The sequence below is a fragment of the Myxocyprinus asiaticus genome, chromosome 3, assembly GCF_019703515.2.
Source record: "Myxocyprinus asiaticus isolate MX2 ecotype Aquarium Trade chromosome 3, UBuf_Myxa_2, whole genome shotgun sequence".
In the NCBI taxonomy this organism is placed as follows: domain Eukaryota; kingdom Metazoa; phylum Chordata; class Actinopteri; order Cypriniformes; family Catostomidae; genus Myxocyprinus; species Myxocyprinus asiaticus.
This window is the reverse complement of record NC_059346.1, coordinates 20254732-20277351: the sequence shown is the minus strand read 5'-3', so window position 1 is coordinate 20277351 and position 22620 is coordinate 20254732. Positions and strand designations below refer to the sequence as shown.

Sequence of the window (22620 nt, the reverse complement as noted above, 5' to 3'; positions counted from 1 at the left end):
CAGTGGAAGGTTTTTGCATCTTAATAATCCACCACTATACTACAAAATTACTGGTGAGTGAAATCTATACATTTACCAGCCAGTTGCTAAATATACATTTTAGTTGAATAGCGCAAAATTTGGTTGCAAATGCAAGTAATTTCCTCTTATTGTCAAGGGTTGCGCACATAGGGTAACCTCGTCGTGGTCGCGATTAGTGGTTCTCGCTCTCAATGGGGTGCGTGGATCGTGGAGTGTAGCATGAGCTCCATATGCAGAGACTCCGCGGTGTCATGCACAACGAGCCACGTAATAAGATGTGTAGATTGACTGTCTCAGAAGCAGAGGCAACTGAGACTTGTCCTCCACCACCCAGATTGAGGTGAGTAACCGTGCCACCACGAGGACCTACTAAGATGTAGTGGGAATTGGGCATTCCAAATTGGGAGAAAAAGGGGATGAAAAAAAAGCCTAAAGTCAGTCCTACACTACTGGAAAACTATTGTTTATTGTTTTCAATCAGGTCCCCACTATTTTCTCTCAGAACAACCTACTGGATGTCAATCAGGCTTCAAAAGCATCCATTTCATGGAAATTGCTCTGCTGTGAGAGATGCCTCCAGATCATCCTCTTTCTGCAAAAGTTAAGTGTCAGCTGCCACAGAAACCACACTTTGATATCCAGTTCTCACACGTTTTTGCATTCCGTCTGCACAATTTTTAATTGTCGCTCTATGTACATGTGTGTACCAGGCGGACACATTTGGAGCATTTCACTTGTGTTCACCGTCATAAACGCTGCATTTTAGGACGCCGTGTCAAGATAAAAGTAGAGGCGCGCTGCCATCTATTGGTGCGGCCCGTAAAAACTAATGTACTTGAAGCTGGAATTGCTTGTATGGTAGGAAAATCCATACTTTTATTTGGGAATTTATCAGTGTCAGTGGGCATAATTGATTGCGTTAATTTTTTAACATTTTATTTTTTATTGAATTAATCGCACCAAATTAACACCTTAAATCAACAGTGTATAAAATATACATTCTTTTTGTCTGTATTACATCAACACACTTTGGGTACCACTCTGTGGACATTTTAACCAGGAACTAGAGCACACACATGCCCATACGTTTAACCACACTTCCAGTTTCCGCCACTGGGGGCACTGATTCGAATTTCAAAAAGCACAGACCAATTTCAGCAGAAGAACTTTCTCGACCTGGATGACAGAATGCCACCTTCAACTCAACCTAACACAGAGCTCCTTTTCTTTCACTTAATATAAGAATTCAGCACAATAACGCAGTATAGGTGGACCACATTAATGGCACCCAGAAACCTGGAAGTAGGCCTACTGCTTTATCTGGCTAACTGCATCACAATGATTACCCAATCACACAGATTTGCACTCTACAACATCAGGAAATGTAGGCCAGAAGCAGAGCTTCTGCACAGCTTTTTTTCCAGAATATTGTCATCTAAAGTCTGGACTATTGCAATGCTATGTTGGCTGACCATCCTGCATGCGCAATTCAAAATCCTGCAGATGATTCAGAATGAGACAAATGGTCTTCAATCTTCCTTACAGGGCAACTTCAAACCTCCCTTGTCTCCAGCTCCGTGCATTTTTAGTTCTCCTGAGCCCAACACGGCCTAATACGGTGAAGAGTTGATCCACTCTATGACTCTCCCAATATCCAGGTATCCATTGTATCATTTATAAGACCGTTACACAAAATGGGAAATGTTAAAACTTCTGCTGAACAAGCTGTATTTCAGGACACATTTCAAACTAAAATTATGTTTATTGGTACCTTGCATAAACCTTCAGCATGCAACAACCTCATCTTCTCATTCTCCAGGTTGTGTAGTGCATTCAGTGAGCATTCTGAAGAAAATACTATGTTTCTCTATCAGGATTATTTCACATTTTTACTTTAATGTTCATTGTAAGGATTTACTGCGTTCTTGCTTCATTGTATTACAGGCTTGATGGAAATTAATCCAAAATTAAATTTACATTGTAGATTTAGATGTAATGTTTACAATTGATTTTAAATTTTGTACAAAAATATAACATTGTATATAAGGGAATTAAACAAGTAACATGTCTGATGCTTTTTAGAGTTCAAGCAAGAAGAATAAGGCAGTCAAATAAAGGCAGCAGTAGCCTACATCTCCAGAAATAACCACTAGAGGGACCATGAATTTTGTGATATCTCCAGCTTCATGTTCCATGAGGTGAGGATGTGTCCGAAATATCTTTCTATAAAAACAGACTATTCATACGTATACTGTTTGTAAGAGACCGCAAAACATTCAAAATATTTGCATCAAACACATGGGAAATGAGAGACAGAACTGCAGCAGTAGAACATTTTATTTTATATAGAAAGTAATAAACCTTAAGTATCCCGACTCTTTTCATAAAGATCAAAACAAACATCGAAAATGTATTCAGGCCCATTATGTAGTAGTGTTTATTTATTTTATTTTTGTGCTAGTATCACTTATATATCACATGTTAAATAGACATTCACTCTAATGGGAATAATTACTGAATTAGACTTTGACCTACCACTTGTGACTGAAAATGTGTAAGCCCAAGGAAAAGACTTAGAGAAAATATAGTGTTCTTGGAACAATGGGGATACCAAGTAAAATGTAATTCTTACAAAACAACAGTGCAGAGGGTTTTTCAGTTTGCAAGCTTGAGATGATTTAAGCACATTTTGTATTCGCTCTGGATAATAACACTTGCTTAATGCCTTAAATGTAAATGATTGAGGGAGAAGACTTGCAACTTAAAGAGAATTTAATTGAAATCTCACAGCTTTATCTGATCCTTGCTACAAAGCTTTATCAAGTAGAATTTACAAATGCAACATTAATCAATACTAACCTTGATTATGTTTGATCTTATATAGTCCATTTACAAAAGCCAGTTCATTTACAAAAGCCAATTCATTTACAAAAGCCAATTCAAAGTAATGATCTGTGAGGTCAAAACATTCTTGTACTGTATCTTGGGAGCAGCAGAATCACTGTAGCTAGTTAATTTGGAAGTATTAAAGAAAATAGATGAGTTAAGAAGCAGTGGGGAACAGAAAAACATTTCAGGTTAAAACTATTCTCTTCTGCTGTGCCAGTGCCAGATTTTATTTGTGATTTGATGAATGGGAATATGAAACCAATTCCCACCTGCCAATCAGCAAGTGACATTGTATTGCCTACCGTGAAATTGTTCTGAAAAGTATGAATTCATTAAAATCACATTGTATACCATGTACAAATTCTGCAGTACAGTAAGTATTAAAGACATATTCTCTACGAATGTAATTGTGTCTGTGAATACAAGCATTTGTTTGTGCATACAGTATGTGCATGAGTGAATGCTTAAACATGTGTGTGTGTGTGTGTGTGTGTGTGTGTGTGCCCTTGCAGGCATATTTGATTGAAGGTGTGCATCTTGTGACAGGTACTACATGAGTTTGTTTTAGCGTATTTATATTTTGTTCCTGAATACGTGAGTGTGCATGTGGTATGAATATGTGCATATGTGTGTGTGTATCAGCATGTCTTACAGCGAGGGTACTGCACTGTCACTTCTAAGCCTGTAATGCAGAGCCTGGCACTGGAGGCAAGAGGATAATGGCAGCTCTGTGGGGCTGTGGAAGAGTCAGGGGATGGGATGAGTCTCCTGCTGGGTCTCCTCCCTCTCTCAGGAAGACCTCCACTGGCTGATCTCTCCCTGCTCACTGCCCCATCTGGAGCCATCAGCCTACAGGGCCCATTGAGCTGCTATCAAAAACCAACCGCAACAACACATAAGCAGACTCAGCTTTAACTAAACGTATTAGCCCTAACTAGTCAGAGACCATTGATATACTGACTACTTTCAGGGCACCTTGTCATATAATATATGACTCCATGTGCACACTTTTTGGAATGCCCAATTTTACCAGCCAAAATTTAAATATATAAAATTACTCAATATACAGTATATATGGGGAAAATGTCACCACCATCAGAACCACCAAAACAAATATAAGCTTATCTTTAAAACTACACAGTAAATCTAAACAGTTATATTAAAAATATGATGATAGTTAAAATTTACTTTGGAGGATAGAATTCACAAAATTGTTTCTAATTGAAGAGGGTTTGGAACTAGGTGTTTGAAACCAACATTCAAAACATATGCTGAAGAAAACACACATCTTATCTTATCGTTACGAGATATAGCCTTTGTGAATGTGTTTGTTTTACTTTGTGACAACAAAGGGAACAAAGTGTTTGTGTCACTTTGTGACAACATCCCTGTCTGACAACTAGCTCCAGCCTCTTATATGCAATAACACTGTAACTGGCCTTGACAGTAGGACTGGATCTCTTTTTGGTCCATCTTAGGCCCCCTTTCCACCTGGTATTACGATGCGTCTCGGGAGATCCGATCACATGTGGTCAGGTGAGACACATACAGAAGCTGTTTACACCTGGTCACTTAAATGTGTCTCCAGTGACCATTCGGATTTGGAGGGGAGGGTCTCTGTTTCATGACGACATACATCAGTCACCATGTCAGTGTGTTCCTGCATGATATTAAAGCACAACAAAGTCAGAAAAGACAAAGAAAGCGCGAAAAAAAATGGTGCGCTCTTTCTCCCAGATGCGGTTGAAATTTAATCTAAGCACAAACGCAACATGTCAAGCAGAATTATCCGTTATTTTAGTGTATTACATGTATTAAAGGAGCTTCAAGTGTTCATGCTTCTCGTCTGTGTTGATATCAGACACACTAAAGAAGATATGTGAAACTCTTGTGATTGTGTATGTATCCACTTTTTAAAATGTTCAGATCGGATGGTTATTTCCTTTTAAAGCCGCTCATAAACAGCAAAGTTTAAGCTCTTGTTTTAGCGCAGCGGTTTATTGGCAGGTGAGGGATGGTGATTCACTGTGGCCGGGACGCATACAGGACAGATAACGGTTTACACCTCAAATGTGATGTGAACACATGTGTTTTTGACCATATTCGTATGTGGTTTCTGTGATCTGATCACAAAAAGTTTAGACCTCGTTTAGACCTGTATTTAGGGCTGACCACATGTGAACGGATCACCTGAAGCACATCTTAATACTGGGCCTTTGTTAGGGTCTCAGAAAATTAATAAATGTCAATTGATGTTTTTCGAAATTCAGTCCATACAAACAATGATTTAGAAACATGCATTAATGACTTTTCTTTCATCTGTTTCTTAAAAAAAGAAACATATGTATTTTTGAAGTGTGCATCGTTGCTTATAAGCAACAACATTTCTTGTCAAATGTTAATCCGAGACATTTTACAGGTCACCTGCCCATTGGCTGGCAGTTCATTTCACACTCTGGCTGTGTACCAGCAAAATACAAAAGGCACTCAAACTTGAAAGCAAGATGTTTATACCTGTAGGGTGCATGTGTTCGGATGCTGCAGTAGACCCTAAAGCTCAGAGTAAGGTCAGTAAAAGTGGTAAATGAATCATTATACAGTCATAATAATACCTCTGCTTGTTTATTGTTAAAGTAATAACTTTGCTCAAACTAACCATAATCCTCAATGTACATCTTATTTTCCAGATCTCATCTGTATGACCCTCTAGTCTAGACAGATGCACACACACATACATTTGCACTTTAGGCAGCAGTGTGTCAGTTGGACTGATATCACTATGGCAACAGACCACAGTGTTTACCTCCACCACAAACTTTTGACCATTTAAAAGTTTGCAGTTTCATCTCTTGACTGTCCAATCAATTAGATGAAAAACCTTCATGCATTTTTCATCACTCTGAACTCGCACTCATGCAGTGCATTCCTTCCATGTCTGTCACAACATTTCTTCTCCTTTCTGTGGCCCACCTCTCATATCCCTTTCCATTCTGTTCCTTTCCTTCATCTCCTGACATCCTTTCCTTTTCTTTCCTACCTTCTTCTTTATATTATTCTTGTCTTCCTTGTTAGGCTGATAGTGGGATGCAATCTTTGATGGGGCACTTGTTTGTTACTATGTTTGGGGGTGGGGGGGGGGGCCTTGATCTTTTGCTGTCAGTCAGGGTGGGGACTTCCAAAGTTTCAAAAAAATTAGTTAACTAACCTAAAAGCTACACTTAAGAGAAAATAGCAAGTTACACAACAAGCTACACGCCAAAAATAGCTTGGTACGTTTAAGCTACTTTTTTTTTCAGCCAGATGTATACAGTCACAGACAAAGCATCTAAAAGACTTCACATGATGCTTATCTAAGCCATGGTACAGTATATTGCAATACAGTATACAAATATACAGTATGGTGCAATATGAAATGTATGTGCAAGTAAAAAAAACAAACATGTAAATTCATATTTATACATGCTACCTATACAAATCCATGTGTTCAAAATGAAAAATCACTATTTTTACATTTAATTTTTCATATTTATACTACTATCTCTACAAACCCATACCCATTTGAACATAATTTCCTTTCATTTCCTGTATAAAAACTCGTACACAAACTATTCATCTTATCCTGTAATTCTGTGTCTAGCTGTTGTATTTATATACTAGAAACTTATGATCAGAGGCCAAATTTCTTGTGTGTGTGAGCACATGGTACTACCATGGTAATTTGATATATGATTACCACGTTCATAAACAATTGAATGTACATGGTGCTTCAAGATAATTCAAAGAATACCATGGTACTACTATGGTACATCACAATATGATTAACTTATTCATATAACTTTGCCTTAACATGGTGCCCCCAGATAATAGTACATGTACAAAATGGTACAAAAAAATGGTAATGCCATGGTAAATTTTTTATGTGTTTTCGTGTAGACTACTGAATGTTTTGATACTCTTTTGGTGGTAAAAAATCTTTACATGCAGTAGTCGCTCAAATGCTGCACAAGTGTTAAACTTAATAAAGACCTTCTTCGTCACTGGCAAATGACAGGACGCATTTGCCCGTTTAGTGTCCTTTGATTGTAGATCCACAGCAACCAGTGTTATCTTTATTTTTCGTATTTTAAAATATTCCGTGAGCGTGTTGCCAAGTGAGAGCGTGCACCAAATGATTCAGCAGCGCACGTGAGCTTTCTGACTAAATTGCGAACCGATTCAGACTGCTTTTCTATCACGTTTGATTAATTCATTGTAAAGAACCAATTCAGATGAGCGATTAATTTGAGTCTTACATCTTTAGTTCTGATTCAAAACTGCCGATAGTAAACACCAAGTGCAAGCATGATGTAGCGGTGTAGCTTTTGTTAAAGCTACGCCACTACCTAATGAAAAATATAGCTTCGCTACTTGATTTAAAAACTAGCGAAGCTACCACCTCGCTACTCAGAAATGTAGTTAAGCTCATAGCTTTGCTATTTGTAGCGAAGCTACTGCCCATCACTGAAATCTAGCCTCCCTTAGTCCCAGCTTCCTTCACTCCATACATTTATTTTGCCAGAGAAAGTGTTTTTAATTAATACAATGTAGTGCCATGATATTTCACAGTCAAGTATATTAAATGTGTAATTTTTTTTAAATTATGCAGTCCCATGTGTGAAAATGATATACACTACCGGTCAAAAGTTTTGAAACACATACTCATTCTTTATTATTATTATTATTTTTTTTTCTTCACATTTTAGAATAATAGTAAAGTCATCAAAACTATGGAATAACATAAATGGAACTATGGGAATTATGTTGTGACTAAACAAAATACAAAATAAATCAAAACTGTGTTATATTTTTGCATCTTCAAAGTAGTCACCCTTTGCCTAGAATTTGCAGACATGTACTCTTGACATTTTCTCAACCAAATTCTTGAGGTATCACGCTGGGATGCTTTTTAAACAGTATTGAAGGAGTTCCCATCTATGTTGGGCACTTATTGGCTGCTTTTCTTTATTATTTGGTCCAAGCCATTTTTTAAATTTTTTTTATTACATTTTAGTTTTATAATGAAATAAATTAATATGGTGGCACAATTATATTTTTGTCTACAAAACTAATTTCAAGCATTTAAGTATACGCCTTCAGATCAAAAGATCTGTAATATCACGAGAAACATTTCAGTCAAGTGTTTCAAATGTTTTGACCGGTAGTGTAGCTCTGCATATAGTTAATTTGTTTTATTTTTCGGTGAGGTCAAGATTAACCCATGGCTAGTACATAATCAGTACAGCTAACCTTTTGACATAATTACAGGCCTCTGGAGACCAGCAATAGCCACAATGCAGGTTAATACACCACTAGAAAAAAGGTCAGAAAAGGAAAAAAGAAGCTTACTTTACTCTTAGAAAAAAAAGGTTTTATATCTTTCAGTATTGTTTTTATAGCATGTTGTCATCTGCTGAATGTGGCTCTAAAAGAGCTAAATTCTTTCCTTGTAATTATAATTCATTTGATTTCTGTCCCAGCTCAAGGCAGTATAGCAAGTCTCAGATGACACTACAATGACACAAATACATGACCTCAAACTCAAAGTGGCACTCTTTCGAGCTAAAGGGAAGAGCGTCCAGCCTTTAGCAACCAATTAATGACTAAACCAACACCTTTCACCTTACAGTAGAGGACCTGAGTAAAAAAAACACATTACATTTTAAAGATAAAATACACCATAAGTTTACATTACAATTAGGAAAGACTACATCTCACTGGAGGAGAACACTCTAATTAAAGTCTAAATAACAGGTTATGAATCTCCAATGATGTCTCTTTTAACCACAGACCATCCAATCAGAAGCGCTCATATTACAGCATCTCACATAGCCCTTTTCCACCGACATGGTTCGGGTACGGGTTCCTGGCTCGGTGTAAATTCTCGAACTGTTCAGGTAACATGACGAAACAAGATGGCATTTACGAAGATCCAAGATAAACTAGAGAGATCGCAAAGGAAAAAATACTCTACGAGAATGAAGATACAGCACGAAATGATGCACGCTGCAATATATTTTCATATTATGTATATTATTAATATTATATAATATATTATATAATATATATTATTATAATATTTATTATAATAATATATATGAAAATATATTTTCATATTATGTATATTATTAATATTATATAATATATTATATAATATATATTATTATAATATTTATATAATTGTATTATTATTATTATGTATATTATTACATACTTATTAAAATTGACTGATTCACATGGCAGAGAAAATACCTGTATAAATCAGATGGAACTCTAGAGAGATGGAGATGAGAGATGTAACCCTGCAGGTGAGTAGTTCTGGTAGCTTTACGCAAAGCATTTTTTCTATTTTTCCAGCTTTCTTGTCAAAGGTGCTGTAATGAGGAAGCGCCATGATATGAAAGGTGGCAAAACTAGACCGCTCCAACCTCACGCAGCTGAAAGTTGCAATGTTGACCACTTTGTTGATTATAAACAGGAGAGATAGTTTTGCTGCACTGCTCGCTTACAGAGACGAAGTACAATGTAATTTGCATGTTGGATAACAGGTTTATGAAGGTTTATATATCTGTAACATCTTAAGTTCAGTAAATATGCAACAACAATCCACTTCCTCGCTGTGCACACTCACACTAAAGTCAAACGTTTAATGAGCTGCTAAATGCACGGAAGAGAGAGAGAGAGTCGGTAAAGCTGATTTATAACAAATTCTGAAACTACAGTTTGAAACTAATTATTATAATTTGTTTATCTGTATGGATTGGTTTACCAATTCTCAGCTACATGTTAAAGTGAATAAAATTGTGCGGGAATTCCCCGCATTATAAACGTTGAACATGCGGGAATTATTAAAATTGTGCATAATACCTGCAATCTTGCGCCGGATTTCAGACCCTGATAACCAAATATTAACTGATTTAAACCATTTTACTGGTTTTAATCAGTCCGAAAACCCATTATTTTCAAGCCACTTAATCAAGCCACCTCATAATCAACCTCAGCGTGTCCCGTACCACTCTAACAGCTCTGTTAGCATGCAAATCAGTTACCATATTTATTAACAGCCACTTAAAACACAAGTTTGCTGTTTAAAGCATCTTCTCTATTCACGTCCCAAAATGTAAGACCTCTGCAAATGAAATGTAAGACTTCTTGTATTTTATTTAAGATATTTCAGAGTTTTTTGGCCTTAAATATTAAAAAGTGAATTTACGACTTTTTAAGACTTTTTAAGGACCCGCAGGTACCCTGTAAATTCGTACATTTTGTTATGAGCACAGTCTGCATGAACTATCTGCAAGCAGCCAAATTTTTGTAGCATCAAGTACATGTACTTGTCTCTGTGCATCGTCTGCGCATTAGCCTGGATTTCACTGTACTAGAAGTATAAATAGCAGTTCAAGTGCACGTGTCGAACATGTCAATCGTTTTAAACGTTTCAAAACATGGAAAGGCTAGAACATCCGTCCATCCATGTGGCATAACAGCATAAAAATAACAAAGATTTTTCTCCTTACAATGCAAGTGAATGATGACCAGTCATTTGAAGCTCAAAATATCATATAAAGTCCACAAAAAATTAATCCATAAGACTCCAGTGGTTTAATCAATATCTTCTGAAGTGATATGATAGGTGTGGGTGAGAAAGAGATCAATATTTAAGTCCTTTTTTTTTTTTACCATATATCTCCACTTTCACTTTCAAAATGTGAAAGAATGTGTTAGTGAAAGTGGAGATTTATAGTAAAGATGGACTTAAACATTGATCTGTTTCTCACCCACACTTGTCATATCACTTCAGAAGATAATTATTTAACAATTGGAGTATTATGGATTATTTTTATGTGGCCTTTATGTGATTTTTGGAGCTTTAAAGGTCTGGTCACCATTCACTTGCATTGTAAGGACCAGCTGAGATATTCTTCTAAAAATCTTCATTTGTGTCCTGCAGAAGAAAGATAGTTATACACATCTGGGATGGTATGAGGGTGAGTAAATGATGAGAGAATTTTCATTTTGGGTGAACTACTCCTTTAAGAGGTAAAAGAACAGAATATGATCTCTGTTGTTTATCTGACATGGCAATTGAAAGGAAAATCATAAGAATGGCACTGAATGTGTGAGTTTCCAAAAGGGACAGATGACTAAAAAGCACACACATGGCAGGTCTGGACAAGAGTGATTCCCACTCATCTCAAGAAGCTAACAAAAGAAGAGAAGAATCCGTTTTTAATTGCCAATGCAACTTTATGAGTGTGTTTATGACACATTTACTATCAAACACAGACTTTTACATTCAAACTCCACAAGACAAATATAAGATGTTTGCACAGAGCTATGAAACCCCGCAAGACAACTTCGGTGGAAATATTTTATGTAAATGTTGCAGCCACCATTCAAATTTAAAAAAATCACTCACATGAATAAGAAATAAACTGATTAATTTGTTGACAGATATTGCTGTGCTTTAGACTATAAACAGTGTTTCTCATTTTGATGGGAGGCTTGATAAACCACACAGATGGTTTTCGTGTGGTCCTGTGTTGATGAATTAGCACATTTATTGGCTCTTCAACTCTGCAGGCTTCACTGTTAAGCCTGAACTATTCTTGCCTCAATTTCCCTCTGTCTGAAATTTCGTCTGACTAATCAAGGCTGTGTCAGGATATGAAGACCACTAATTGGCCTATCTGAATGATACAAGACCTTCTGTCCTGTTGGAGCAGATCAGCTGATTAAGAAATGTAACAGAAAATTGTCACTTAAATTTGGTGACATTCCTTTTACCTTCATTATGAAAATATCGGTGCTTAGCTAATGACTTTCTACAAATACATTGAGACATGCTACACACCATAAAACACACACACACACACACACACACAAACACAAACACACACACACACACACACACACACACACACACACACACACACACACACACACACACACACACACACACACATGTTGGTGCAGCTATCATTATGAGGACTCTCCATAGACATAATGATTTTTATACTGTACAAACTATAGATCCTATCCCCTAACCCTAACCCTACCCCTAAACCTAACCCTCACAGAAAACTTTCTGCATTTTTACATTTTCAATAAAACATCGTTTAGTATGTTTTTTAAGTGATTTGAATTATGGGGACACTAGAAATGTCCTCATAAACCACATTTATAGCATAATACCCTTGTAATTACCAGTTTGTAACCTAAAGATATTTCCTCGTAAACCACCCAAACCCGCCCCCACACACACACACACACACACACACACACAAACAAACAACAAATAACATACCATGTATTAAAGCAGGGACAAAGGTTTTGGCAAAGCAACATGCAGAAGAAAAGGATGATAAATATGATGAATATGATGATGAGCCAACCCTAGCCAGGTTATGTAACTGTAATTCTATTTACATTTAAGGTTCTTCGCAGCTGTGCATATATTCATTCAGAGTCTATCACATGCTATGATTTCCTTTGCTATGTTTTTACAGTGTACTGAAACAAACATAGATAAAATAGATTTAAAAAAATCATAATTAAGTAATCACCTGTTACTGGTTAAGAACCCCCAAAGGTTTGGAGACACGTACTTCAAAATAGTGATAGACCGATATATCGGCCAGGCCAATTTATCTGCTGATATTTGGCCATTTTGTGATTATCAGCATCAGCCAATTACCGTGTTCACTTGGCTGATTAACAGAAGTGTTAACTTTCAATTGTGCCAGTTTCAAAATGTACCAGTAGATTTATCAATGGATAGTCAACACTTTCGGTTTTCAAGGTTTGTTCTTCTAATTTTTATGCAAACTTGAGAAAATATTGCATAAAATAAGTGTTTGTTTTTTGTTTGTTTTTTTCACTGTAGAAATTTTGTGTACATCTGATTTCCCTTACAAAACTCGAGAGTTCTGTTTGGAAACTTGCTGAAAACATGCCAAAAACTTGCAGCAATTTCAACACTCATTATTTATATCAAACATTTGCGACAAATTGCAAGCTGATTTGCATGTGAAAATAATCAGTAGTAAATCTGCAGCAAGTTTGCAGCAATTTTGTCAGAACTCTAGATTTTTTGTAAGGGTTGCTGTTGTTCAATTGTATTATGTTTATCGGCATTTATATCGGCCAATCGGGAGGCTAAATCACACAAACAAAAACAGTAAACCAGCTTAGGCTGGTTAGTCTAAGGTGATTTTTCAGCTGGTAAATGGGAATGTTGAGCCATGTTCCACATAGAACTTTACATTTTCTATTTCTTTAGAAAATCATCTACAATATATACTTGTTCTAGAATCTAGAAACCAGCCAATAAATAGTTCTTGATTAGAGTAGGGTTCTATGCTAAACTTCATAACCACTGAAGAACCTTTATTTTAAATACTGTATAGGAAATATCTATAATAACAATAACAAGAAATATCTGTAACTTGGCAAAACGAACTGGATCTATTTTCAGTGTACGGCACCCCTGATCCCTGAGCTTAGTGCAACTTTGCTAATGGAGAGTGAGCGCAGGAAATGCCACATTCGCTTGACATAAATTTTACATTAGTTCCCTGTGCCAAGTGTGTTACCAAGGCAACCTGGCAATTAGCAACTAATAGGAATAGTGCAATAAAAGCCCACAGCAATGAATAAATATAATGGTGTTTGTTACAGTCCTCTTACTCCCTTTGACCACTATGAAGGAACCATCCACAAAGAAATGATTAGATGCATCAACCTTGGGACCCTCCAGGCATTCTGAGATGGGGAATGATAACGTGGAAGGCTGGTGGAAGCAGGAGTCATATGCTTTGCATTTCTTTGTAGTCTCAGTTAGGGTGATGATATGAAATGAGTTGTGAAATCTTTGGTAGATTTGTGCAAACTGGGGGTAAATACTGCCAAGATGAATTAATCTCCTGCAAATGCATTGATTTGCTGGTTGTTGGCTGTTATCAATAGACCTTCATCTGTTTAGAGACAATCTGTTGTGCCAGTGTGTGAAGAGATAAATGAGTTATTAAGGAATAATACCAACTCTGATTAACCAGAATCATTGCAAATTTAGTTCTAGAAACTTATTAGGATAATAGTTTAGATGGTTAGGTCAAACAACAATGAAATTAATGTTGTTCCAAACCAATATGGATTTCTTGCTTTAGAGGAACAATAAAGGAGATGTCAGGCAGAATGTTAGGGATTGACAGCCTCGTCACCATAAATTTGTAGGTTTCTTTCACATTAGCACTTTTGGTGCTCACCCGGGTTGGAATGACATCAAAGTTTAGTTCGTTTGGATGATGTGATCGCTGTTTTTTTAACTCAAGGTGCTCACCAGTGAACCGCACCCGTGCCCGCTTGAAAAGGTGGTCTGGGGTACGATTCATGTGAACTCCAGTACGGTTTCCTGCTGATATGAATGCAATTGTACCAAAACGCAGAAGTGAACCGCTTGAATAATTCCCGTCTTTGCAGGCTCCGGATCGCAACTATTATGGTATAATGCAATTCTCATACCTGCTTGTGTCCAAATAAATCCCCTTAGGAGAGCAGCTCACATTCTTCACATCTCTTGCAATGTATCTGCGGGCTCGTGACAGACAAACGCTAACATTCTTCACATCATTGCACATTTAATGCATCCTTGGCAGATAAACACAAGTGTAGTTCTGTGCATGGCAAGTTTTGGTGATAAATTCAAAGAGACAAACTTTAATACTTCACTTAACACAGTGAAGCTGACATCTTCTCGAGTTGTTACCTAGTTACAGTGGTAAACTGCTGCCCACTTGTACTAACGTTGATGACGCAATCGGACCGTGGTTCAGACCCAAAAAATATTATGTGAACAGAGACCAGCAGGGGTTGGGGGAGGGGGAGGAAACAAACACGGGTTCGGTCCAAGCAATCAAACAAAGTGAGAAAGCACCCTTTTTGTATGGGAAAAAAGATGCAATGTATAAGAATGGTGACAGATATCCTTTTGTGTTTCACAGAAGAAAGAAAATCATGTGTTTGGAAAAACATAAGGGTAAGTAAATGATCATAAAATGTTTGAATGAACTATCCCTTTAATTGTAATGTCAAATGCAATTTTTTTAATTTTTTTTTTAAACTGCTAAGCATTTTCTTGGTTTGTGTGAATGTGTGTATTTTTAAAAACAGTACATACTAAAATCATGTTGTATCTGAGGCTATCCTGGCAACAGGTTCCCTAGGTCCCTGTGGTGACTAGGTTTAGAGAAAAAGCTTTTATCAGAAATATACACAGGTAGGAGTGTGAGTTCATTAATCCGCTGAGAGGAGTGCTTGGTTCCGTCAGGCTTTATCAGCTGTCAGAGACTCTCCCTCCCATGAGCCTAGCTGGCTTTACCAGAAGGAGGACCTTTCCAATTCACACCTGCCATTTCATCTAATGCTGAGGGATGGTTATTTGAGACCTAGGCACCTGGGTTTGTCTGCAGCAGCACGGAGGGTCATGGAAAGAAAAAAAATTTAATCTTGTACTGGAAATAAGTTTTCATATGACTAAATACTGTACGTAGCATTTTACACAGATATTATTTTGTTTAATTTTTTTTTTAATGGTTTTGTTATAATTTGTATAATATTTTAATATTTTTTAACCTATTTTATCCCACCATTTATATTTGTGACCAAAATTTTGTCTGAAATTTGAAAAGTTTTTAAAGAGTTGGTGATGTATTTTACACACTTTCACCTATAAATAAAAGTGCAGATTGCCTTGGTTTCATGTGAACATTTATAAATGCAAAAAATCATGACCAGGGCTGGTCACATGTCCAGAACCAAGCCTAATTTTTTAATAGGTAACTCATTGAGTCCCGTTATAAAATTGCTTAATTTATTGTAACAGTACTTTAAAATATGCAAAGTAAAATTTAAATGAATTGTGCAGTTATTCTTTGTTTATCATTTCCTTTTCCCCCACATTTAATAGTAAATATACAATATATATTATATATAATTTATGTTACTTTATTGTTTGCAATTTCCTATTGGGTCTTATTATGCAACTGAGCAAATTATGACTCTGTAGTTTCCCACCGGTTACAATTGTGACCAAGAAAAAAGCTAAAACTTTCACTAAATTATTATTATTATTATTATTATTGTTATTATTAATTTATTAATTTATTTATTTTATTTTATTTTTATTTTTTGGGAAAAGGTATGTAGTTTGTTTCATCAGGCTATCCACTAAAATACATATTTTCAATTAGCTGGGAAAAAATTTGCCATTAAATTGTTTTGTTTTTTTTTTACAGTGAAAAACAAATTAAATGACCAAGATTGATATTAGGCCTATATCTATGCAAGACCGTTTTGTCCATGGTTTATCACTTTTTTCTGTTGTGTTTTCTCGTGATCACGACTTAATTTTCTCGAGATCACAACATAACAAAGTTGTTTTCTCGAGATCAAAACTTAAGTGTTAATAATCAGTTATTAATTTATTCTCTGATATTGTTTTTATTTCTTAACAGAACACAGTGACTTCTTAACTCATATGTGAAGCCTTTGAGCCTTCACTTGGTTAATACTTATTTATTTATAAACACTAACTTTAGTTAACAAAAGACAAAAACGAAACAATTGCATGATTATTTAATTTATTTGCTTCAAAACGCTGTCAGCCACAGTGGCTTACCAGTTGCGCATAATTTTTTTAAACACCACATAGCAGTAAATTAAACCATGTACAGAGGCTTTGAGAAACAAACTCAATTTCGATACGTTAGTAATGACAGCCCCATTGCTTCAGAAAGCTTCATTTTCCCATCATAATTCCATGGATAGTGGATGATGACAGAGATCCAGGACAGTAGGCTTACGATTCACTAGATAATACTGAGAAAATCCATCTCCCGACATAGAAAGCCCCCCCCACCCCCACCCCCCCTTATAAAGATATTTCAAAGCAAATTTGGCTAGTGACCTTGCCCTATCAGTGCAGAGTAGAGTTTTTTCTTAAGTAAAAGAAAGTGATTAAATCAACATAATTTAGATCATGTAACTAGTTCTAAAAAATTAAGTGAATCTGAACTGTAGTAACATATTGTATCAGTAACTGTAGTGAGAAGATGACTGTAAATGTCATGCCAGGCGGTATGTGCTGCAGTTGCTATAACAACGAAAGTAAGCCACATCCACTAGGCTTAAAGCCCTGTGGTGGTAGCACAAAATCAGCCCCCTATGTCCTAACATCTCATTCCAAACTCTGATCCGCTCCTATTTCAGTTGACCAGACTAATGCTGTTTAAGACTGCCTTAACCCCCACTGGACACAAGATGGATTTTATAAATGTTTAGGAACAAGAAAGTCGTAAACCAGTCTTTGTAGTTAAACACAATGGGATACAAATCAGGTGACATATCTAGTGAGGGTAGAATTACTTTATATTGTGAATGAAGAGGGATGTTCCAAGTAAGTATTTAAAGGGATAGGAAAAAGAAAATTCTATCACCACTTACTCATCGTCATGTACCAAACCCATATTACTTTGTTTCTTCCGTGGAACACAAAAGAAAATGTTAGCCAGAATGATAGCTCAGTCACCATTTACTTTCATTTTCATATTTTCTTTCCCCATAAAATAAAAGTGAATGGCGACTGAGGTTGTCATTCTGCCTAACATCTCCTTTATGATGTCAGAAGTTTCATTTTTGGGTGAACTATCCCTTTAAGGTAAAAACCAACTAGTATAATATGACAATATTTCAGGAATTGTCCACAAACCACTTTATAACATCATCAAACCTGAATACCAAAATCACAGGGATTGACTTAATCAGGTGTCCAACAGCATTTAGCACATGTAAAGTAGAGAATATGATTGAGATTGTCTATACCTTATCACACTATAGCACTATCCCACCTCTTGACACCTCCCACTGAGATAAGCTACAAAGAAACAGTGATAGATAAATACATGACTCTGTTTCCAAGTTACAGTTGCCAAGGTTTGTATCCACACAAATTCAAACAAAAGCCTCCTATGGTTCAAAATCAGCTTGATAGCATTTGGATGTTACACTCCAAAAATAATTTTAAGATTTACACATTTCAATTTCATAACAAAATTCCATCAAACTGAATTGAGTAATCTTTAATTAAATAAAATAAATATTTAAAATTGTATTCACTTGTAATTTTGCTAAACATTACACAATTCAATTTGATGGAGTTTTGTTATGAAATTGAAATGCATAATAATAGGCTTAAAATATTTTTTGAGTGTAAAGAACAATGAACCTGTTTGAGCAGGTTTGTGTTGGCATGCTCACGCTCCTCGCTGTTTGCACTACCTAATGATCAGTCTGCTGAGCATGAAACCAAACTTCCTCCAAGCTGGAATGTAAAACTGAGCAACTGTTCATGGTGACTGTTGGAGTTCCTCCTAACTTTGGCCCAAAACATACAGTACTCTATACAAGTACATGATCGCATAGACTTAGCTATTAGCTTACGCAAGCTCGATTTCACACATTGTTGCATTCCAAAATGTGTCAGAGCGCAATTCATAATGCAACACAAGCATTGCCGTATACAGTTTTCTCTTTCAGATCCTCTACTGTCAAGACATAGCGACAGACTGAAGTTTCAGAAGAAATGTCCTTCAAATTCTCAATGTGTGTAGTGTTTTATAAGCATGACTAGATCTGTCTCAGAATATAATGTACAATACAAGTTCATGTAGGTGTGATCGAATATTAAGACAGTCTTCCATATGATGCATCAAAGTGGAGTGGTTTCTATAGCAACATAACCACAAGTAATACCACACCTGCCTACAAAGACAATAATGTCAATACTATGGTTTATTTAAAAACAGAGCTCAGACATGAAACACTAAGTAAACACTCACTGTATGGATTTGTAATCGATATTCAGCATTTTTAATACACTGTGGATGAGAGCAAACTCATATAGAGAGCTTTAGGTATACTCTACTGTCAGTTTGTTCTCAAACTCTGGCTTTTTTCATATGTGCATCTATGGCTTCATAGATTCTTCATGATGTTCGGTAATATTGCCAAGTATCTATCCCACTGGCTAAGTCAATTACACTGTGTGACTGAAGTTTGCAGAAGAGCGGCAAAAGAATGCCAGAAGAGAGAGTTTGAGTGCACAGAGCATGAGGCACTGGTGTGTGACAAATGTTTCAGAGCATGCTTCAGGGCACACTCTTGTGCTTAGCAACAACTGACCCACTGAGTTACCCTAATACAGTAATAATCTGTGCTAATCAACTCTGGAATTGATTTTGGATTTGGAGTTCTTACTTGCATTGTCACATACCCAAAACTACTTTGCTGGCAAAAATAAGAGATGTCCACATATTCCCAATTTAACTCAACCTTAGCACATGGAAAATGAACAACTATTAACAACAGCATTTCATATCAGACAGTAAAAATAATGCTATAATTCCCTAATGGGCCTAGAAAAAATCCCTATTGTGGTAAATATCTAGGCAACAACAATGGAATAAATGAGCTTCATCTCTCTCTCTCTCTCTCTCTCTCTCTCTCTCTCTCTCTCTCTCTCTCTCTCTCTCTCTCTCTCGTCTCTTCCCATGCATCTCTTCTTGCACTTGAAAGCATCATCAGCATCATCATACAAAAACTCAGTGGTCAAGGCATGCCTATAGGTGCACTGAATTTATTTACCAATCCAAAACCTATGCAATTAGTAAAGCCATGATGTCAGATTTGTCACGATTTTTAAACAAAAGAGAAATGTTGTCAAATGTCTCATCTCTTCAGTGCAATCAGCCTACAAATGGCTTAATTTCACTGTTGTGCAAAGGCAAAACACAGTATCTTCACATTTGTGTCTCTTTTAAACACCACATAGCAGTAAATTAAACCATGTACAGAGGCTTTGAGAAACGAACTCAATTTCGATACGTTAGTAATGACAGCCCCATTGCTTCAGAAAGCTTCATTTTCAAAAGCTGTCCTTTGACAGACAGGTTTGCCTCAACTAGGGATATGCCAGGGTGCCAGGGTGGTCGACTAATCAACTAGTCATCTAACAATTGACTAGTCGATTAGTGGGGTCAACTAGTAACATTAATATTTTAAGTGGTGGCGGTTTTAATGGGAGACGCAACTCGCAAATTAATTGAGAGATGCAACTTCTTAGAGAGTGTTTTTGCATGACAATAATTTGCTGTTCTTAACAGTGAATAACAGTCAGCACAGTAAAACCCTCTACAAGAAGTTTCATCTCTTTTTAATGGTTTAGGTTTAGTCTTTTTATGTGCTGTTGTTACAGAAAAGTGCTGCATTAACAATACATTTCGGGGGCCTGGGTAGCTAAGCGAGTATTGACGCTGACTACCACCCCTGGAGTCGCAAGTTCGAATCCAGGGTGTGCTGAGTGACTCCAGCCAGGTCTGCTAAGCAACCAAACTGGCCCGGTTGCTAGGGAGGGTAGAGTCACATGGGGTAACCTCCTCATGGTCGCTATAATGTGGTTCTTGCTCTCGGTGGGGCACGTGGTGAGTTGTGCACGGATGCCGCGGAGAACAGCGTGAAGCCACCACACGGGCAACGTCTCCGCAGTAACACACTCAACAAGCCATGTGATAAAATGCACGGATTGACGGTCTCAGACACGCAGGCAACTGAGATTTGTCCTCCGCCACCCAGATTGAGGTGAGTCACTACGCCACCATGAGGACTTAGAGCGCATTGGGAATTGGGCATTCCAAATTAGGAAGAAAAGGGGAGAGAAAAAAATATACATTTCAAGAAGATCACCAAAGGAGGTTAAATCCTCTGCTGCGAGTAATATTTCCGTATTTGTAAGGTGCTGTGGAGAGATTAAGTCTTTTGCCGATTCTGTCTGATACTGCTTAAATAAATAGTTGCAGTAAAAAAAATTTAAACTGCTTGATGTCATAAACTAGATATTATATTGCAGCCTTGTCTTATGATTGCGTAGCAAGAATCGCCTTGAAGCACTCCGGTTAGACTGAAGCACGTCATTCTGTGTTCAGGATGCGCATAATCGCTTTTGAGCCACTCTGTATTGAAGGCTTTCTTATTTCTTACTTTTCTTACTTTGATAGTTTTGTGCAATAAGATGTTATAGTTACTTAGCCTATTCATTCGATGAATATCCGTTAGTCTCCATTTTGAAGTGCTGCACTTAGCATCCATATAGCCCTCTAAAAGCGTCTGATCGGGTTCACCTGAACATAACGGAGCCAAATTATACATCATTATGCTTAACACAGACCAGTCGACTAGTCATTCTAACAAAATATCGACTAGTCACTTATGAAAATTGGTAGTTTTGCACATCCCTAGACTCAGATATGCTCAGATTCAGAGAAAACATCTGAAAATTGCAGTAACTACAAAATCCACACTTTTCCAACAAAATCCAACACTGAAATCCACAGTTTCAATGTTGGAGAAGTTACTGCATTTAGCCTTTGTAGGGCATTATAGTTGTTTCTGCATAATACGCTGGGATAAGACAAAGTATTTTAACATGGAATAACAACACGCATCACCTTTAAGCTTCACGAGAGCTGTGATGCCATAACACTGACAACAGCTACAAGTGATACTTTCCAATCTGCTGAAACTTTCCAAACACTAACATTCTCAGAAGGGACCCACCTGCTAAGCCAGACTCTTTCTTGCACCCATTTCTCCATATCTGTGTGATCCCATGCCCTCATTCTCTGCTCTTTCTCCTTTCCACCAGCAAACCCTCCCCTGCCACCGTTCATGTCTGCTCCCATCGCTCCAAATTAAAAATCAGGGAGGATGGAGAGCACACACAGATTCTGTTCCTCTTACCACTGCTTGCTGTGCGGCCAGTCCTGACCTCTTGGTAGACCCCTGTCTGGAGCTTAATCTCTTCCAAGACTCAGAGAAGCGCCCTCTGGTGGAAGGGCGTCCGGGCCCCTGCACCTCCTCCCTCGTGGAGCTGACCTTGAAGCCCTCTCTCCTCCCCTCCCATTTTCGTTTAGTCATAACTTTGAAAGTGTCCTTGACAACTCGAGAACGAAAAGCACAAAAACAAGTAACTCTACACTGATGATGTCTCTTCCTCTAAAACTCGCCAGAAGTGTCAGGGCATGTCGTTCCCACCTCCTCGCTTCTGATTTTCTTGGATAGAGGAACGAAAGAAATGGAGGGAGTTTGGCATCTACACCCTGTTGTGTATGGTGCTGCTGCTTCAGTTATTGATGTCAGAGCTTCACCCGTAGAAAGAGAAACCCAGAAGGAGAGAGACAGAAAACGTTGCCAGTGTAGCCCCGACTGCGAGGGTTCCTCTCTGGTCTCAGTCTCCTGATGTCTTCAAACTAAGCGGGCAAAGGCAAAGTGATTCATTCTGGAAGTGAGCTTCATCCTCCCTCTCTCTCCCCACCCTCATTCACACACTCTCCCTCCCTTCCATCTACTCGTTGTATCTCCCTCTCTCATCTGCTTCACTACCAGAGTTCACAGCTTGCATGTCGTCCGCTCTCTCTTTCCTGTGTTTGTGGGGATTAAAGAGTTATTCAGAACAGAGGCCAAAGTTTTCTACAGGTTCCCCCTCACCTTCTCCCCTGTGGTTCCACACTGTTTTTAATCAAGACAAGAATGCAGCCTTCACGTCAGCATAGCCCCACATGC

The 22620-nt window shown here is 37.4% G+C and overlaps 1 protein-coding gene across 1 annotated transcript in view; it reads right to left on the bottom strand.

Moving 5' to 3' along the window:
* The window catches only part of trpm3 (transient receptor potential cation channel, subfamily M, member 3), a 212716-nt gene extending 190414 nt beyond the window's left edge, over positions 1–22302 (bottom strand). The window contains exon 1 of the mRNA XM_051660259.1: positions 21799–22302. Within this exon, the coding sequence (XP_051516219.1) occupies positions 21799–21975 (177 nt within the window). The 5' untranslated portion in view covers positions 21976–22302. The remainder of the gene's footprint in view (positions 1–21798) is intronic.
* Between the last annotated feature and the right edge of the window lie 318 nt (positions 22303–22620).